This window comes from Heliangelus exortis (assembly GCF_036169615.1).
Source record: "Heliangelus exortis chromosome W unlocalized genomic scaffold, bHelExo1.hap1 SUPER_W_unloc_2, whole genome shotgun sequence".
NCBI lineage: Eukaryota > Metazoa > Chordata > Aves > Apodiformes > Trochilidae > Heliangelus > Heliangelus exortis.
The window spans coordinates 210,300-230,033 of record NW_027285919.1 but is presented as its reverse complement, the minus strand read 5'-3'; the positions used below and the strand labels follow the sequence as shown (position 1 = coordinate 230,033).

Here is a 19,734-nt window from a genome sequence, read left to right as displayed (position 1 = left end):
GGACTGGTCAGCCCAGGATGGTGGTAGAATCGCCATCCCTGGAAGGATTTAAAAACCATGTAGTAGAGATGATCCTGCTCTGTTGCTGTCAGCATTGTCCTGCAGTCTGCTGCCTCCCTCTTCTACTGCTCCCTCAGCTGCACTCCCAGCCTGCTGTGCAGGAGAAGTGTCCAGGATCCCATTCTGCCACATCCCTTTAGGAGGGTGTCATAATTGGAAATACTTTCCTGTTTTTTCCTTATTTGGAAAAATATTTTTTCCTTATTTCCTTATTTGGAAAAAAACATTCGTGACGCTGAAACAAATATTAGAAGTCAAATTTTGGATGGGACATGAAGTGGTTCCTGAGCTGACTCCATTTTGTTCTCCACGAGAAGCTGGAGAAAGCATCATTGGTGTGATGGAGCTTGGAAAATGAGGGCAACTTGACCCTTCATACTTGGTGATGGCTGTGCTGCGTCAGGTAATGACTGAAAATAATTTTCAGTAAAATCTTATCTTGCACTGGGTGTAGCTTTAATGTTTTTCACTGGTATGGAGGCTTTGATGGTTCTTCAAATGGGAGTTTTGCCTGAAGCTCTTCCCACACTCAGGACACTTGTAGGGACGTTCATCCCTATGGATCCGTAAGTGTTGGGTGAGATTCGAGCTGGCTGTGAAGCTCTTCCCGCACTCGGGACACTTGTAGGGACGTTCACCCCTATGGATCCGTAGGTGTTGGGTGAGATTCGAGCTGGCTGTGAAGCTCTTCCCGCACTCGGGACACTTGTAGGGACGTTTACCCCTATGGATCCGTAGGTGTTGGGTAAGACTCGAGCTGGCTGTGAAGCCCTTCCCACACTGGGGACACGTGTAGGGTTTTTCCCCAGTGTGGACATGTTGGTGATTAATCCAATGGGTGCTGTTGTTGAAGGCTTTCCCACAGTGAGTGCAGGGATACAACTTCTCTCCTGTGTGGATGCGGTGATGGCGTGATAAACTGGAACTGTGGGCAAACTCCTTCCCACACTCAGAACATTTAAAGGGTTTCTCACCCGTATGGATCCGTTGATGCTCGATGAAAGCTGATCTCTTTTTAAAATCTTTCCCACAGTCGGGGCAGGTGTAGGACATGGTGCCTGTGTGATGGTGTCACCGTTGGACCAGATCCGAGCTGTTGCTAAACCGTCTCCTGCAGTCAGGACATCTCTGGGGTCTCTCACCCTGATGGATTTTTCTGATGGTGGAAATGGGCTGAGCAGATCCTAAACTTTCTCCTGCATTCCTCACTGGTGTCAAACTTTTCTCCTGCATGGATTTCAATGATTTTCAAAATTACACTAATACCAAAATCTTTCCTATCCTTATGACACTCAGTGAGGTTTTTGCCCAGATGGAGACATCCCGTGTTTCAGAAAGAAGCCATAGTATGGTGACAAAATAAGGGTTGGGCTTTTTTTGTTTTGGTGGCAGCCAAAACCTACATCAAACATCCTGTAGGTGAAAATGGAATGCGAGGTGGAATAGGGAGGGTAACCAGAGAGTTGGACACCCACTGATCATCCTTTACTTCATCTTTAGGAGCTACACTTGCAACCAAAACCCAAAGAGGCCATTGTGTGGGGCAGGGGGTGCTCTGGTTTTCAGCCACTCCTGGCTTGAGCTGTGATGGCCCAGTTGTACTGGACACTGGACACTGGACACTGGAAGAGGTAATTTAGGATTCCCCCATTGCTGTCTTAAACCGCTGGGATGAATCAGGGGTCTTATATCCCACCCAACCACTTCAATATGAGTTTGGGTCCCCTGTCATGGTAACAAATCCCACCATGGCCTATAGGATTCCCCTACTGCACCCACATGCAGGATGAGCTGCCATCCAGTGGGATGCATTGAGGTCTCCTAAGGGAGTCCCTGATTGTGGCTTCTAAGCCCTGGGGTTATCAAGTCCCCTGGAAGGATTCCGGACTTGCCATCCTTATTGCTGGCTCGAGGGTGATTTGAGGGTCCCCAGTTGCAGACCCCAAACCCTTGGCATGACTTTGGGGTCCCCTATCACATCCCTGCCCACCAGTATTTATTGGTCTCCCTACATATTATTTTGAGGGAGATAAAATCACAGCTCTTCTACCCTCTAGACGAGTTGGAGTCTTGACAATCTCACCACCCTCACCCCAGGGATAAGTTTAGTTCCCCCCTCTCACCCATCCCCCTTCCTCCCCCATCTTGTGCTGCTCACCCCCAGTTTGGGCAGTTCTGGGATAACCACTCCCCTCCCATCACCTCCCATCACCTCCCAGTACCTGCAGAGGGGACACAGCTCAAGCTGGTGGGGGGGAGGCGATGCTCTGGCACTCACCAGTTGGGGGGTCCTGGCTGCAGGGCGGGGGGTGTGGGTGCAGTCCCAAGGTGGAGGAGTGAAACTTCCCGGGAGCTGCAGCTCGATCACCGGAAGCAGCAGGGGGAGAACGAAAAGGTGGGGAGGGGCCTCGGGGGGGAGGGACCCGACCTGGGGAGGAAGAGGTTATAAGTTGGCAGGGGGGGAAACCAGGGTTGTGTCCTGGGGGGTTGGGGACATCAGGCTTGTGGCATGGGCCACATGGGAGGGGACACATCAGAGCTGGGTGGTGCTGACCCAACCTCAACACAAAGCCCACAGGCCCTGGAGATAAGAGGCTGTTAATTCACTGCTTTCAGGTGTAAACTCAGGGGGACAATGACCAACCCAGGTCAGGGTTACTGCCCTGAAGGTTCTTCCTTCATTTCCATTTCACACTCAGCTTGTTTCTGCTCATAGAAGAGAATTCATTCTAAAATAGTTTTTCTCTTCACAGAACCTTGAGTTTTCGGAGGCTGCAGACTCCAAATAAACAAGAGCAAGGGACATCAGAAGTGTTGTGTTGGGTTCTCCACAGCTCTGGAATGAAGGATCCATGTGATCATGATCTAAAGTCCAGGGCAGCTGCTCCCACGTGGCCAACCCCAGTGTTCCACAGTATGACCACACACACCCTCCCTGTACAGCAGGAAGTTGGACTAGATGACCTTTCAAGGTCCCTTCCTGCCCAAACCATTCTATGACTGAAGTTTTGGGGGATGGCTTGGCTTCTTCCATGGCTCCCTTCCCCAGTGGGTCGCATCCTACCAGGCAATGTTCCCACACCTGGGACCTCCTCATCCTCTACTTGCCATGACCATCACCTTCCCAGAGTAGCCATCGTTATCATCAACCAACACATAATAAAACAAACAAACTGTCCTTGTAGCTTAACATCAAAGCATAGCACTGAAAATGCTAAGACAACACCAACAAAATGTCCAAGGACAAAAGACTTATTCCTAACCTTGCCATTGATTATTGCCACACATATACATGCAAGTATCCACCCCCCAGTGTAAGTGCCCTCAGCTATCTTATCAAGACAAGAGGAGCAGGTATCAGGCAGACTGCAGGCAAACTGCAGCCCAAGAGACCTGGCTTAGCCACACCCCCCCTGGTGTTCAGCAGTAATTAACTTGCCCAGGGGGGGAGGTTGGAAGTTGGAAGGGGAGGGGAAACCAGGGTTGTGTCCTGGGGGGTTGGGGACATCAGGCTTGTGGCATGAGCAGGGGGAGGGGACACATCAGAGCTGGGTGGTGCTGACCCAACCTCAACACAAAGCCCACAGGCCCTGGAGATAAGAGGCGCTGTTAATTCACTGCTTTCAGGTGTAAACTCAGGGGGACAATGACCAACCCAGGTCAGGGTTACTGCCCTGAAGGTTCTTCTTTTTCCTCCATTTCCATTTCACACTCAGCTTGTTTCTGATCCTGGGACAGAAATCACTCTAAAATATATTTTTTCTGTTCAGAGCACCTCAAGTTTTTGGAGGCTTCAGACTCCAACTAAACAAGAGCAAGGGAGATCAGAAGTGCTGTGTTGGGCTCTCTCCTGTTCCTGAATGAGCGATACATATGACCATGGGCTAAAATCCAGGGAAGATGCTTTGAGCCTGCCAAGCCCAGTGTTCCACAGTATGATCACCAGGAGTCTCCCTGTATGGACTAAATGACTTTCAAGGTCCCTTCCAGCCCAGATCATTCTATGATCGAAGTTTGGGGCATGGCTTGGCTTCTTCCATGGCTGTCTTCCCCAGTGTGTCCAGTCCTACCAGGCAATGTTCTCACACCTGGGACCTCCTCCTCTGCTTACCATGACTGTCACCTTCCCAGAGGAGCCATCATAATCATTCTTAATTTTAGATCATTATTATTATGATGCTATTAAGACATTGCCTCATTGCAACCCTCAGGGATTCATTCATTCCCCCCTTTCCCCTCCAACAGATTCTCCCGTGATTCAAAAACTTTCTAAACTGCAAGGCTTGTCAAAAGGTATGTGAGCTTTGGGAATGATCACCTGACACCCCCTTCACCATTTCCAAGGGTTACACATTTTATAAAAGAATCATCCCTGGAACTGCTCAAGGCCAGGTTGGAAGGGGCTTAAAGCATCCTGTTCAAGTGGGAGATGTCCCTGCCCGTGCAGAGGGTTGGAGCTAGATGATCTTTCATGTCCCCTAAACCCAAACCATTCTGTGATTCATGGTTCTACAAGAACAAAATTGAAGGTTATGGGATGTATAAAATACCCCCATGAGTCTCATGAGGGGGATTTGTTGTTGAAAGAAAAGGGTTAACAGCCACAAAAGTTATTCCAAGCTTAAAAACCTGAAGGGCTGGTGTAAAGGGGGTGGGGAGGAGGGAATGGGAGGACACACTTCCTGACCTGATCACAAAACAAAGACCTCAGGAGCCTGGAAATAAGAAGCTGTTGAATCAGTGCTTTCAGGTGTAAATCAGGAGGACAATGACCAAGGCAGCCTTTACTGCCCTGAAGGTTCTTCTGTGTCTTTGATCTGCACAGCAAACACTAAATTCTTCTCCAGAGGCCCTTCAGGCTTTGGGGAAATGTCTCCTGGCACCTTTTCTGGGAAGATCTTAATAAACCAAATATCTCTGCTCTGGGTGGGGATTGGTTTTTGAACAGAGAGTGAAGAACCTGTATTTTGGGATCTTGAGGAACACTGAGGAAATATTTCGTCTGAATCTGCAGCGACTGAGTTTGAATTTGATCTGGATATAAAAGGTGCTTAATTTAACACCTTTTAAGGGGTTAAATTTGTGAAGCACAACCAATTAAGGGGAAGCACAACCCCCCTGTAACATATGTTGATGAATTTGTATTCCTAACCAGTAAAAGTCAGGAAAAGAATTAAACTGAGTAAGAAGTGAATAGGGGGCTAGGCAAAGCAGTTGAGACATGTAATTTTCCACTGAAACAGTGTGAACAATACAAGGCCCTGAGGAGATTATCTTCTGTCTCAAAGATATTTAAAAGTGCAGGTCCTGTTCTTAAAACAAGACATTGCCAAGGCTAACAAAGGAATGTGAACATTTGCACAAGAAGAACATAAAGATGTCACAACCAGCAGATAAGAGGAAAGTTATGGCTAGGGTCTGATATCTCCTTGTAACAATATAATGAAGTCAGCAAAATCAAGAAAGGTAAAAAGTTCAAGCCTGAGGAAGACCTCTTACTTCATCCAAAGACCCCCTGACGACCCCCGGATATCTCCCCAAAAGAGGACTTCGCCCGGACTCCACCTATCATGAATATTATAATGGCATGATGTAATCCCTATGAACATGGATGTGAACCCATCTCCTTTTGAATATTCATAGAATTGTAATCAATAAAAGGTAATTCCAGAGTTTTAGGGGTTGCTCGTGTGAGTGGAGCGGAGACTCCCCATGCACCCAGCGCTGTTTTGCTTATTGCAATTTCAACTTTATTAATCAATTTCAATTTTATTAATTAAATTAAACCATTAACAGAATATTGAGTCTCGGTCATTTTTAACAAGAAAATACTCAATAAAATTTTACAAATGTACAACGGAGCAATCCCTCATGGCTGTTGGAGTGCAAAGGGTTGGAGGATGCTTTGGATGCTTTGTGATTGGGATCCTGTCCTCAAAACCCCCTCTCTTTTTCTCACCCTGAGGTGGGCATAAAGCAGCTTCCAGCACAGTGACTGGAGAGGCAGAAGATAGAGCTGATGGAGAAGAGTGAGACTGAGCTGTCCTGATGGCCATAACTCCAGCTGTTCAGCTGAAACCCTTGGCTCTGCAGACCATTCTCCAGCTCTAACTATAAACATCGAGTCCTATCAGTCCTAGAAGCAGACGCTGACTGAGAAACTTGCTGTTCATTTCAGCAAGTGCAGCTGCTTAGGAGGGACCTAGCTGAAAGCAAAAATACAAGACAGAAAACTACTTTTATCCTGGGCCAAACCAGGACTTTCCACCCCTTATTCCATAGCATTTGTGTCTGCTCCAGTCATTACTATCTCTTATCCCTAAATACACCTATACAGAAATTATTACTAATTCTCTCTACTAAAACCCACTGAGTTAATTTAGTTTATGATTGCAGATGTTCATCTACTGTAGCAGACTCTTAAAGCAAGAAATGATTGCAACAGTTCATGTCCATGGTCCACAGGTTTCAGATTGCAGATGTTAATTTGAGGAAGTTACTGGATGCCAGTTGATGAAACCAGTTCTGGTTTGATCACCACAGCATTATCCTGAAAAACACTCACAGAACACTGTTAGTTTATGCAACAATTCACATAACAGCAATTAATGTGGGGCATGAATTGACGACCCTGAAAATTCCATACTCTACCGGTTGAGCTAACCATGCAAAAATTATTTATTCTCACCTAGTGTTTGATTCCTTTGTGAATACATAATCACATTGTACTTCTCCATCTTCCACCAAGTGTGTCCAGGCCCTTGGGCGAAAGGCACAATTCGAATGGGTTTGCCTTTGCCTGAGGAAGGAAAAACCCAAACTGTTTTCCCCATCAGATTCTTTTCATGCACCACAGGCACTTTGTCCCAATCCACTGTGTGTGGAAGGTCTGGCTGAGCAGGACCAGCTGGATTGATGATGGAAGCCCTGGTGTTAACTAACCAGGTGGCTTTTGCCAAGTGCTTGTCCCAGTTTTTAAAGGTTCCACCACCCATTGCCTATAAGGTAGTTTTTAACAGTCCTTTGTACCTTTCAATTTCCCCTGAGGCTGGTGCATGATGGGGGATATGGTATCCCCACTCAATACCACGTTCTTTGGCCCAGTTACCCATAGGACTGTTTTGAAATGAGTTCCATTATCTGACTCAATTCTTTCTGGTGTACCATGTAGCCACAAGGCCCAGGATGGTGTTCCGGGCTGTGCCATGAGGCACAGGGTATGTTTCCAGCCATCCTGTACTTCCTTCCACCATTGTCAGCACACAGGGCTTACCCTGGTAGGTCTGAGGCAGTGTGACACAGTCGATGTTCCAGGCCTCCCCATACCTATATTCTGACCATCTCCCCTCATACCACAGAGGTATCAACCTTTTCGCTTGCTTAATTGCAGCACATATGTCACAGTCATGGATAATTTCACAATAGTGTCCAAAGGTCACTCAACCCCTTGGTCACGAGCCCATCGGTGTGTTCCATCCCTGCCTTGATGACCTGAAGTGTCATGGGCCCATCTAGCTAAAACCAGTTCACCTTTATGGTCCCAGTCCAGATCTCTTTGGAACACTTGAGCAGCCTCATCTCCTCATTGGTTGTTTCCATGTTCCTCAGTAGCTCGACGTGAAGGTTCGTGGGCATCTCCATGATGCCTCCACTCTCCCTTTGGCTTTGGCACTGGCCACAGAGGACGAGTGAAGGGTGAGTGAGTCCTGTTGATCACTCCTTGGCTCTCTAGCTGCTGGATCAGCTTGTGAATGGAGATCCCAGCATCCCTGTTGGTGTGATATTGTCTTCGATGCACTATTGAAGTAGCAATTGGCACCTGCTGGTTTTCAGTTTTCATCAACCCCGCTACAAAGGATTTATCTGAAAGGCCAAGCAAAGCATGCAGCCGTTCTGTATTCTCAGTCTTTAGAGATGTGATAGCAAAGCACCAGTGGGTACCCTTTAGATCCTGGAAGTCTTCCAGGATTTCTCATAAGATTATCCCTTGTAGAAAGGTGACCTCATGAGGGGCAGCTCGTACTTTGCATATGGTTGAGGAATGTGTTGGATTGGCCATGAAACTTTATCATGCTTTGCTTTGCTTTGTTTGCAGAGAGGAAAACTCCTGCTGTGCCCGTGTGCAGCAGTTCTCTAAGGAAAAGAGGAGGGAGCTGGTGCAAAGGAGCTGAACCATCCAGCTGCAGAGACCAGGGGAGAAGCCTGATGGGAGGAGAAGTGATGCAAGTGCCAGGGGCCAAGGAGAGCAGGGGTGGGGTTGGGGAGGTGAGGAGCAAGGGTGTCCATCCAGGGTCACACCTCAAGGAACTGCTTCTCCTGCTAGTGCAGACCTCCTGAGGAGACCCTCTGGGTCACTATCACTTGGACAATGCTGCTAGAACCTCTCCTCTGAAGTACAAAGTAATGAAATATTCCCTCTCAAATCAGAGTGCAAAGGTGCACATTGAAATCGTCATCCTGATATCCACCAGGAACAAAATTGAAAACTCTAAGGAGCTTTACAGGTCTTGAAGACATGAAGGAAAAAACAAAAGATAAACAGCTCCTTTGGGCTTTTCAGGCTCATTAAATGAACTTCAGATATTGAGAGAAGAAAAAAAAAAATCTCTGATAAAGTCAAAGTCAGAAGCAAAACCCAAAATACCTTCACACACTGATGGGCCCCCCTGAGCCTGCCAGAGCCTCCCCATGGCCTCGTTAGAGCAGATCCCTGGAGGCCATGATTGCAGGAGGCAAAGGCTCTGTGCTGGTGGCTGTAATGCTGAGAAAACCCTTTGGTTTGTTGGATGCAGCAGAAAGGCCAAGCCCTGACCCCAGGCCCTGGGAAGGCAGATCCTGAGAGCCTCAAGAGAAAGTTTCCTCTCCCCAGCCTTGGTGGCCCAGGACACTGCTATGGCCAAGGGGACAATGACCTCACTCCTTGACAGAGCCCTTGGCCACCTCTCCTGCAGGCTGTCCCACACTGTCCATGCCTGCAGCTCCTTCCCTTCAGGCTGTTGTCACCCTTCCTGCTTTCCCACCTAACTCTCACCCCAGCATTTCCAGACACCTTCTCTGCTTTCTCTCTTCTCTCCCTGGCTTTGCCTTGAAAACAAAACCCTGGGCTGATCAAGGAGCCCTCTGGGTAAAGCTCTAACACAAGGATACCCTGGGGATGAGACTTCTTGTTCTTTCCCTCCAGTCTAAACCTTCCAAGGTGACCTTTGTGGAGGTTTTGGACTACCAAGAGAAGTTCCATCATAAAGTCATAGAACTGTTTGGTTGTGAAGGGATGTGACAGACCAGACTTGTATTTCCCATGATCACTCCAAGAAGGATTACCTATACCGCCTTTGTGGAAATTTCCTAACGGTACAGTTTTGCTGGGATGGTTAAAAACTGAGGGACAGAATTAAGCCTGAAGTGGTCTGAGAAGACTGTGTGCCTCAGTGTCCGGGGTGGATGCTTCTGATCCCATCCCTCTAATCAGTCTTGCTCTGGGCTGAGGATTTAGAAATTCCCTAGAACATTCCTCTTATCGCTGTTTGTTTGTCTGATTTTGTTAGGCTTGTTTTGTTTCTTTCCTAGGGAAAGAATTGCTCCTCTAAGTGATAATGTGACCCTCAGTCCTTTCACTCTGTACCAGTCAGTGGTGTCAGAGAAGCTGTCGAGCATTTTCTGGGACCGTATGGTTTCAGTCCCTCTCCCCAGCAGGGCCAGGTTTGGCACTAAGGTTGGATCCAGCAGCACCTTGGCTCCTCTCTGAGAAGGAGTTTAGAAAGCAAGGGGGTGTGAGCTGTGTCTCCCTGGGTGCCCTCCCAGGTCATGACAAGTGCCCACCAAGACCTTTCCCACGGGGCTGCTCCCACCCAGGCAGCCCCAGCCTGTGCCATGGCCCGGGTGAGTCCCCTGCAGGGGCAGACACTGGCACTTGTCCTTCTGAGATTTCTCTCCAGATGAGCTCTGCTGTTCCTTGATGCCTTCCATGGAGCAGAGAAGCCTGGGAGAGCTCCTGAGGAAAGACTCCATCCCAGAAGGCATTGAGTCCCTCAGCATCATTGGTGTCTCCTCTTCCTCAGATCCCTGTCCCATCAGCAGGAGCCCTGCACTTCCCTTCTTCTTCAGCCTTGGTCTCCAACACATGGGAGATGTTGCTTTTGCCCTCGAGTGCTCATGCAGGGCCAGATACACACCCATGGCTTTCTCTGCCAGGGTTTCACTTGCCAGCCCAGAACAGCTCCCTCCAGGCTCTCCCACCTCCCCTCCCCTCTCTCCCAGCACAGCCCAGTTGCTGCTGGCCCCACACCAGTGCCCTCCCCAGGCTGCTCTGGGCAGTCCCACCACAGCCCCAGCCCCTCTGAAGGGCACAGCAGCTCCTGGGGGGCAGAGAGAGCTCAGAGCCCCAGATGGGTGACCATGCATGGCAAAAGGAGCAGGAGGCACCCTGTGTCCCCTGCTCTCCTCTCCAGGAGATCCGCAGAGCTCTGCAGCCCCTCGGGGCCATCCCCTCTGCCCAGCCCAGCACAACAGCCCTGGCCCTTGTGCTCCTCAAGAGCTCTGACTGCTCCAGGCACAGAGCAGCCTTCCCAGGGCTGCTGCGGCCAGGGAGGGGCTTTCACTTCCCATTCATTCCTGAAACAGTTAGCAAGGAGAGCAGACAAATAACTTTCTACAGGTTCTTTTATTTGTCTAAAATCTAGTATAGGATCTTAATTTACACAAAATTTATTGGTCAAAAAAGGTGGGTGGGTAGTACAGTAAAAAAGATGAATAATGGTATTACTTTCAAGAAAAGAAAATCACAGCTGAAGAAAAGAGAAAAAAAAAATGGACATACTTTTACTTTCTTGACACAAAGTGTGAGTTATTTGCAGAGGCCAGGAAGCTGCCTATGACTGCTGAAAATCATTAGCTGTTTCCTCAGAGAAGCCTTGAGCTCCTGGTTCCTCAGGCTGTAGATGAGGGGGTTCACTGCTGGAGGAACCACCAAGTACAGAAATGACAGCACCAGGTCCAGGGACGGAAAGGAGATGGAGGGGGGCTTCAGGTGGGCAAACATGGCTATGCTGATGAACAGGGAGACCACGGCCAGGTGAGGGAGGCACATGGAAAAGGCTTTGTGCCTTCCCTGCTCAGAGGGGATCCTCAGCACAGCCCTGAAGATCTCCACATACAAGAACACTATAAATAGAAAACATACTAAAAAAAGGAAAAGAACTGAGAGCAAGAAGCCCAATTTCCCTGCGGTAGGAGTGTGAGCAGGAGAGCTTGAGGATCTGGGGGATTTCACAGAAGAACTGGTCCAGGGCATTGCCCTGGCAGAGAGGCAGGGAAAATGTATTGGCTGTGTGCAGCAGAGCAGTGAGAAACCCAGTGCCCCAGGCAGCTGCTGCCATGTGGACACAAGCTCTGCTGCCCAGGAGGGTCCCGTAGTGCAGGGGTTTGCAGATGGCCACGGAGTGGTCGTAGGACATGATGGTCAGGAGAGAAAGCTCTGCTGTGATGAAGAAGACAAAGAAGAAAAGCTGTGCAGCACATGCCTTGTAGGAGATGTCCGTGTTGTCCCAGAGGGAATTGGCCATGGCTTTGGGCAGAGTGGTGGAGATGGATCCCGGGTCGAGGAGGGAGAGGTTGAGGAGGAAGAAGTACATGGGGGTGTGGAGGTGGTGGTCACAGGCGATGGTGGTGATGATGAGGCCGTTGCCCAGGAGGGCAGCCAGGTAGATGCCCAGGAAGAGCCAGAAGTGCAAGAGCTGCAGCTCCCGCCTGTCTGCAAATGCCAGCAGGAGGAACTGCCTGATGGAGCTGCTGTTGGACCTCTGATGACTCTGGGGATGGTGCACTCTCAGAGAAAGAAAATGTTATATAAGTAATGTCAGAATTTTCTTGGAAGATCCATTCAGTTGCTCACCGAAATTCCCAAAGAACCTTGCTCCATACAGGAAGAATTTTGGCAAGTCCCATTCATGAGCTGTGGTTGGTGCTGGCTGATGCTGTCATATGGAGAAATGGCTGCACTCTTAGCTCTGCAGGTGTCAGTCCTGCCCTACAGAAATTTGTAAAAAGGAACATGGATGGGAATTCAGAATAAATCCACTGTAGACATCCACAAACATTTTAGAATTTTTACCCTCAATGTACCAGCCTGCAGAGCATACCTGAAGGGAGACATTTCATTTTTTCTCTTCTACTTACGTCATAAATAATGATGAGTATTTTTAAGGGAGATGTGCCTGAGATATCTACTGGTCTTTAAGGGATATCTGGAGGTAAAGTGTCAGTCTGGTAAAGCAGTGAGGACATGTGATCTCTCCATCAATTCTGCTCTCATCTGTTTCCTTCTGGGGGGCAGACTGCAGCTCAAGAGGAACCCCCAAAAAAGAGACACTGTTAGTGGTGAAGTCTGTCACATGAAAGCAGTGCTAAACAAAAGGGGTCACGTGCATCTGCATTCCCAGTACTAAGGAACCAGGATGGCAGAAGCCAAGTTCAGGGAGGTTTGCATTTTTATTTCAGCTCTCCGCATCACTCCCAGGGAATGTTCTTGGATGTCTCAAACCCCCAGCACTTCTGCTGCACTCGGGGAGAACAGAGCAAGGCAAGAGGATTGCCTGTGGCTGCGTGCAGAGAAGGGGGAGCTGGTCTGATGAAGGGAGGGTCAGCTCCTCCCCAGCATTACAGAGGGCATTGCCCAGAGCTCCAGAGGGCAGAGGGAAGATGGACACCTCCTTGCCATGGACACATCTGCTGCCTGGAGCTGCCCCAGCCAGGAGCTGGTTCCTTGGCCCCGTCTCCCTTCCTGCCCCTGCTCACAGAGCCCAGCCCAGCCCCTGGGTGCTCAGCTCTGCCCTGCAGCCACTCGGGGTTGCAGAAGCTGAAGAACAGGGTACACACCCCCGAGGACAATGGAAAGGGGAGGCTGAGCTGAGCTGCTGGGGGGTGGAGGCACTTCCGGAGGTTCCCAGTCCAGGTTATGCTTGAGGAGTCTCAGCCCCTGCTCTCCTCTGCACAGCTGAGTTTCCATCCCACCAAGCTGAGCCCTGAAGAGAAAAGTTGAAGCAGAGCCTAAGGAGAGCCCAGACTGGAGCAGGTAATCCCTTCCCTGGAGAGACTCCTGAAAAGTCCCCCCAGAAATATTCTGGGCATCAGCTGGAGCTGTGAGCAGCCCTGAGCAATTCATCCCTCTCTCAGCAGCACCAGGAGCCTGTCCTGTGCTCCCTGTCTCCTGCCAGCCACAGCTTCTGCCAGCACCAGGGAGCTCCCCGGGCAGGCTGAGAGCTGCCCCTGGCAGGCAGGCAGGCAGCAGAGTCCCTGCCCCAGCACACAGCCCCTGGGCTGCAGGACCCTGCTCTGAAGGACAGCCCTGGGCACCCCTGCCTGCACACACCCCCTCCCTCCTCTTCACAATTCCCCTTCCACCTCCAGCCCCTTCCCCCTTAAAGCTCTCAGCACCTCTGGCTCTGCAGCTTTAGGAGATGGCTCCAGCAACTGCACCAGCTTCACTGCCCTGCACCAGACACCATGGCAGAAGCTGAGAAGGTTCTCCTCCACTCAGCTGGCACTCATTCCCTCCATCTTCTCCCCTTGAAGCTCTCTCTGCCTTGCTCATCTCCCCCAGTGCCCTCAGCCCTGCTGTGCTCTGCAGAGGAGCTGCTCCTGCCCAGAGCTCTCTCTCTGCAGCACTCTCTGCTTGCCAGCAGCTCTCTCAGGCTCAGGAGCCCGGCCCAGCAGCACAGGACCAGCACCAGACTTTGCCACTTGCTCAACACTCTCGGGGCTCCCTCCAGCTCTCCCTGGGGCTCCCCAGGAACCCAATGGGACACACACTGAAGTCATGGCTCATGTCCCCTCCCTCCCTCCTTTCCAGCACAGCCACTTCCCCTCTAGAGACACAACCTCTGCTTCTCCCACTCTCCCACTGGACACCCAGGCAGTGCCAGGGGGAATCTCCTTTCCCTCCTCTTCCCACGCAAGCCACGGGTGACACTGGAGGTGCCAGGGCTGCTCCAACCTCAGTCAGGGCAGCTGCTCAACTGAGTGGCCAAGCACAGCCCTGGGGGGCTACAGGAAATGTCAGGGCACTCCAGCACAACCACCTGCTGCTGGCACAACAGCACAGGACTGTCACATCCCATGGCCTGACCCAGACAACAGCCAAAGGAGATTCCATCTCCCAGGCCAGTGCTTCCCTTTCAGGGAAAGGTTACCTTCTGAAGGTAAATAAAAAGTGACAGCCTCCTTAGACTATCCAAATACCCATTGATCAGATTAAGATGAAAGGATACTCAAGGTCTATTTCTCTACAGTCAAAACATCAATTCTGTTGGTCTAAGAATTGAAGTTTATTTTCAAGTAATTTTTAGGGAACACAAATCACTCTCAAGTATGCATGAATATAGATATTCTAAAAGCACAAAAGTAGATACTTCAGTGTTCAGGCTGTGCAATCACAAAGGCTGATTGTTTGAATCACAAAAACCACATACTCAAATGAGTACTCTTGCATCTCAACAATCCAATCCCCTAGCCCCCTGTTTCCAAATATCACAAGCTTATCACAAGCTTTCCAAATATCACAAGCTTATCACAAGCTAAGCTACAAGCTTAGCATCTTCACTCCAGCTTCTTCAGTTCAGGCAGTGGTGATATGTATGATGTGCAGAGTCCTTGTTCTTCAAGCAATGTCACCTCCAAAGCTAAGGGTTCTGTAGCAACATCCTTGGGACTTGATGTACCTGGGAATTTAGTTCTCCAAAAGCATTTCTAATTCAAGTGTTCAAGAGGTGCACTTTACAAATTGATGTCTTTTAGGACAGTAAAAGGTCACCCAAAATCCGAGACCTTTTGGTGGCATTACATGCAGTAACATAATTCACAATGTACAGTGATCACAAACTTCACAGCAGTTGAGCATAACAAAACCAAATAAGAATGGAAAATTTACACAAATGCAGCACAATTATAAATGCAAAAAGAACTTATAATTAATTTTCTCTCGGTTTTGGTTCTTCTACAGATTTTAGCAACATTTTCATATCCCATTATCTTCTCTCATGGATAAGTTTTCCATAGTAATTACATTCCATTGCCATACACACACCTACCTAGTCAGCCATTAGTTAGTCAGCCAGTAAATTTCCATGAGACTCCCTTAACAATTGCTTATACGTTTCTACAACTTCTGTACTTCTATTTCTGTAAAACCATTGCATATATGTTTCTTTAAGCTACTACTTCTATTTCTATAAATCTACTGCTTCACAAAAAATGAATCAATCAAGCAAGGAAGATTTTCTGGAGCTTTTCTTCCAGATTCTTCTCTACTGAGCTGTCACCAGCTTGTTCCATCCTCGTGAGAAACCATTCCAGATGTAATTCTCTTATTTCAGGAGACAGCTGACAGAAGCCTTACTGCAGGCTGCTCGAGGTGTCCCATCACATCACCCTTGGTGTCACAGAGGTTTCAGGAGAGCTCATGAAGCATCCCTCCTGACAGGCAAGGAGCAGTAACACTCCTCTGAAGAGCTGTGCCAGCTCCTGGAGTCTTCAGGCATCTACAAGGTGGTGAAGGGTCTGGAGAAGAAGTGCTCTGAGGAGAGACTGAGGGAATTGGGAATGTGCAGTTGGGAGAAGATGAGGCTGAGAGGAGAGCTTCTTGCTCTCTACAACTCCCTGACAGGAGGTTGTGTTGAGGTGGGTGCTGGCCTCTTCTCTCAAGTGAACAATGAGAGGACAAGAGGACATGGCCTAAAGTTGCACCAGGGGAGGTTTAGGTCAGATCTGGGGGAGAATTTCTTTTCTGAGAGAGTAGTTAGGTGTTGAAATGGTCAGTGCAGGCAGGTGGTAGAATCACCATCCCTGGAAGGATTTAAAAACCATGTAGTAGAGATGATCCTGCTCTGTTGCTGTCAGCATTGTCCTGCAGTCTGCTGCCTCCCTCTTCTACTGCTCCCTCAGCTGCACGCCCAGCCTGGTTTGCAGGAAAAGTGTCCAGGATCCCATCCTGCCACATCCCTTTAGGAGGGTGTCATAATTGGAAATACTTTCCTGTTTTTTCCTTGTTTGGAAAAAAGCCTTCATGACGCTGAAACAAATATTAAAAGTGAAATTTTGGATGGGACAGGAAGTGGTTCCTGTGCTGACTCCATTTTGTTTTCCACAAGAAGATGAAGAAAGCATCATTGGTGTGATGGAGCTTGGAAAATGAGGGCAACTTGACCCTTCATACTTGGTGATGGCTGTGCTGGGTCAGGTAATGACAGATGAAATCTAATTTCCAGTAAAATCTCTTCTTGCACTGTGAGTTGCTTTAAAGTTTTTCACTGGTATGGAGGCGTTGATGGTTCTTCAAAGTGTGGCTTTGCCTGAAGCTTTTCCCACACTCAGGACACTTGTAGGGACGTTCACCCCTATGGATCCGTAGGTGTCGGGTGAGACTCGAGCTGGCTGTGAAGCTCTTCCCACACTGGGGACACTTGTAGGGACGTTCACCCCTATGGATCCGTAAGTGTTGGGTGAGACTCGAGCTGGCTGTGAAGCTCTTCCCGCACTCGGGACACTTGTAGGGACGTTCACCCCTATGGATCCCTCGGTGTCGGGTGAGACTCGAGCTGGATGTGAAGCCCTTCCCACACTGGGGACACGTGTAGGGTTTTTCCTCAGTGTGGACATGTTGGTGATTAATCCAAGAGGTGCTGTTGTTGAAGGCTTTCCCACAGTGAGAGCAGGGATACAACTTCTCTCCTGTACGTATGCGGTGATGGCGTGATAAATGGGAACTGTGGGCAAACTCCTTCCCACACTCCAGACACTTATAAGGTCTCCCTCCCGTGTGGGTGCGGCAATGCCATGATAAATGGGAACTCTGGGCAAACTCCTTCCCACACTCAGAACATTTAAAGGGTTTCTCACCCGTATGGATCCGTTGATGCTTGATTAAAGCTGATCTCCACTGAAAACCTTTCCCGCAGTCAGGGCAGGTGTAGGACATGGTGCCTGTGTGATGGTGTCACCGTTGGACCAGATCCGAGATGTCGCTAAACCGTCTCCTGCAGTCAGGACACCTCTGGGGTCTCTCACCCTGATGGATTTTCTGATGGTGGAAGTGGGCTGAGCAGATCCTAAACTTTCTCCTGCATTCCTCACTGGTGTCAAACGTTTCTCCTGCATGAATTTCAATGATTTTCAAAATTACACTTATACCAAAATCTTTCCTATCCTTATGACTCCCAGAGAGTTTTTTGCCCAGATGGAGACAACCCGTGTTTCAGAAAGAAGCCCTAGTATGGTGACAAAATAGGGGTTGGGCTTTTTTTGTTTTGGTGGCAGCCAAAACCTACATAAACTTACTGTGAGTGAAAATGGAGTGTGAGGTGAAATAGGGAGGGTAACCATAGAGTTGGACACTCACTGATAATCCTTTACTTCCTCTTTAGGATCTACGCTGGAACCCGAAACGCAAAGGGGCCATTGTGTGGGGCAGGGGGTGCTCTGGTTTTCAGCCACTCCTGGCTTGAGCTGTGATGGCCCAGTTGTACTGGACACTGGACACTGGAAGAGGTAATTTAGGATTCCCCCATTGCTGTCTTAAACCGCTGGGATAAATCAGGGGTCTTATATCCCACCCAATCACTTCAATATGAGTTTGGGTCCCCTGTCATGGTAACAAATCCCACCATGGCCTATAGGATTCCCCTACTGCACCCACATGCAGGATGAGCTGCCATCCAGTGGGATGCGTTGGGGTCTCCTAAGGGAGTCCCTGATTGTGGCTTCTAAGCCCTGGGGTTATGAAGTCCCCTGGAAGGATTCCGGACTTGCCATCCTTATCCCTGGCTCGAGGGTGATTTGAGGATCCCCAGTTGCAGACCCCAAACCCTTGGCATGACTTTGGGGTCCCTTATCACATCCCTGCCCACCAGTATTTATTGGTCTTCCCGCATATTATTTTGAGGGAGATAAAATCACAGCTCTTCCACCCTCTAGATGAGTTGGAGTCTTGCCAATCGCACCACCCTCACCCCAGAGATAAGTTTAGTTCCCCCCTCTCACCCATCCCCCTCCATCCCCCATCTTGTGCTGCTCACCCCCAGTTTGGGCAGTTCTGGGATAACCACTCCCCTCCCATAACTTCCCATCATCTCTCGCTACCTGCAGAGGGGACACAGCTCAAGCTGGTGGGGGGGAGGCGATGCTCTGGCACTCAACAGTTGGGGGTCCCAGCTGCAGGGCGGGGGGTGTGGGTGCAGTCCCAAGGTGGAGGAGTGAAACTTCCCGGGAGCTGCAGCGCGATCATGGGAAGTGCAGGGGGAGAACGAAAAGGTGGGGAGGGGCCTCGGGGGGGAGGGACCGGACCCGAGGGGTGAGGTTGGAAGTTGGCAGGGGGGACACAGCAGGGTTGTGTCCTGGGGGGTTGGGGACATCAGGCTTGTGGCATGGGCCACATGGGAGGGGACACATCAGAGCTGGGTGGTGCTGACCCAACCTCAACACAAAGCCCACAGGCCCTGGAGATAAGAGGCTGTTAATTCACTGCTTTCAGGTGTAAACTCAGGGGGACAATGACCAACCCAGGTCAGGGTTACTGCCCTGAAGGTTCTTCCTTCATTTCCATTTCACACTCAGCTTGTTTCTGCTCATAGAAGAGAATTCATTCTAAAATAGTTTTTCTCTTCACAGAACCTTGAGTTTTCAGAGGCTGCAGACTCCAACTAAACCAGAGCAAGGGAGATCAGAAGTGCTGTGTTGGGTTCTCCACAGCTCTGGAATGAGGGATCCATGTGACCATGATCTAAAGTCCAGGGCAGCTGCTCCCACGTGGTCAACCCCAGTGTTCCACGGTATGACCACACACCCCCTCCCTGTACAGCAGGAAGTTGGACTAGATGACTTTTCAAGGTCCCTTCCTACCCAAACCATTCTATGACTGAAGTTTTGGGGGATGGCTTGGCTTCTTCCATGGCTCCCTTCCCCAGTGGGTCGCATCCTACCAGGCAATGTTCCCACACCTGGGAGCTCCTCCTTCTCCACTTGCCATGACCATCACCTTCCCAGAGTAGCCATCGTTATCATCAATCAACAAATAATCAAACAAACAAACTGTCCTTGTAGCTTAACATCAAAGCATAGCACTGAAAATGCTAAGACAACACCAACAAAATGTCCAAGGACAAAAGACTTAGTCCTAACCTTGCCATTGATTATTGCCACACATATACATGCAAGTCTCCACCCCCCAGTGTAAGTGCCCCCAGCTATCTTATCAAGACAAGAGGAGCAGGTATCAGGCACACTGCAGGCAAACTGCAGCCCAAGAGACCTGGCTTAGCCACACCCCCCCTGGTGTTCAGCAGTAATTAACTTGCCCAGGGGGGGAGGTTGGAAGTTGGCAGAGGGGGGAAACCAGGGTTGTGTCCTGGGGGTGTTGGGGACATCAGGCTTGTGGCATGAGCAGGGGGAGAGGACACATCAGAGCTGGGTGGTGCTGACCCAACCTCAACACAAAGCCCACAGGCCCTGGAGATAAGAGGCTGTTAATTCACTGCTTTCAGGTGTAAACTCAGGGGGACAATGACCAACCCAGGTCAGGGTTACTGCCCTGAAGGTTCTTCTTTTTCCTCCATTTCTATTTCACACTCAGCTTGTTTCTGATCCTGGGACAGAAATCACTCTAAAATATATTTTTTCTGTTCAGAG

The 19,734-nt window shown here is 49.4% G+C and overlaps 2 protein-coding genes, 1 long non-coding RNA gene and 1 pseudogene across 4 annotated transcripts in view; 1 reads left to right on the top strand and 3 right to left on the bottom strand.

Annotated features, from left to right (window-relative positions):
* LOC139790612 (uncharacterized) overlaps positions 1-3,891 on the top strand; it is a 301,741-nt gene extending 297,850 nt beyond the window's left edge. The window contains exon 3 of the long non-coding RNA XR_011723555.1: positions 3,831-3,891. This is a non-coding gene — a long non-coding RNA (uncharacterized lncRNA). The remainder of the gene's footprint in view (positions 1-3,830) is intronic.
* On the bottom strand, positions 493-17,245 carry LOC139790611 (zinc finger protein 135-like). The gene is made up of 2 exons (XM_071732486.1): positions 16,354-17,245; positions 493-1,109 (listed from the first exon to the last, which is right to left on the bottom strand). The coding sequence occupies exons 1-2, from the start codon at positions 17,027-17,029 to the stop codon at positions 517-519; spliced, it is 1,269 nt and encodes a 422-aa protein (XP_071588587.1). The 5' UTR covers positions 17,030-17,245; the 3' UTR covers positions 493-516.
* On the bottom strand, positions 10,890-11,894 carry LOC139790544 (olfactory receptor 14J1-like; annotated as a pseudogene).
* The window catches only part of LOC139790595 (zinc finger protein 883-like), a 39,208-nt gene continuing 34,919 nt past the window's right edge, over positions 15,446-19,734 (bottom strand). The window contains exon 3 of one of the 2 annotated variants that reach the window (XM_071732465.1): positions 15,446-16,336. The gene's annotated coding sequence lies outside the window, so the exon portion shown is untranslated. The remainder of the gene's footprint in view (positions 16,337-19,734) is intronic. The other variant, XM_071732466.1, reaches the window with a different exon arrangement.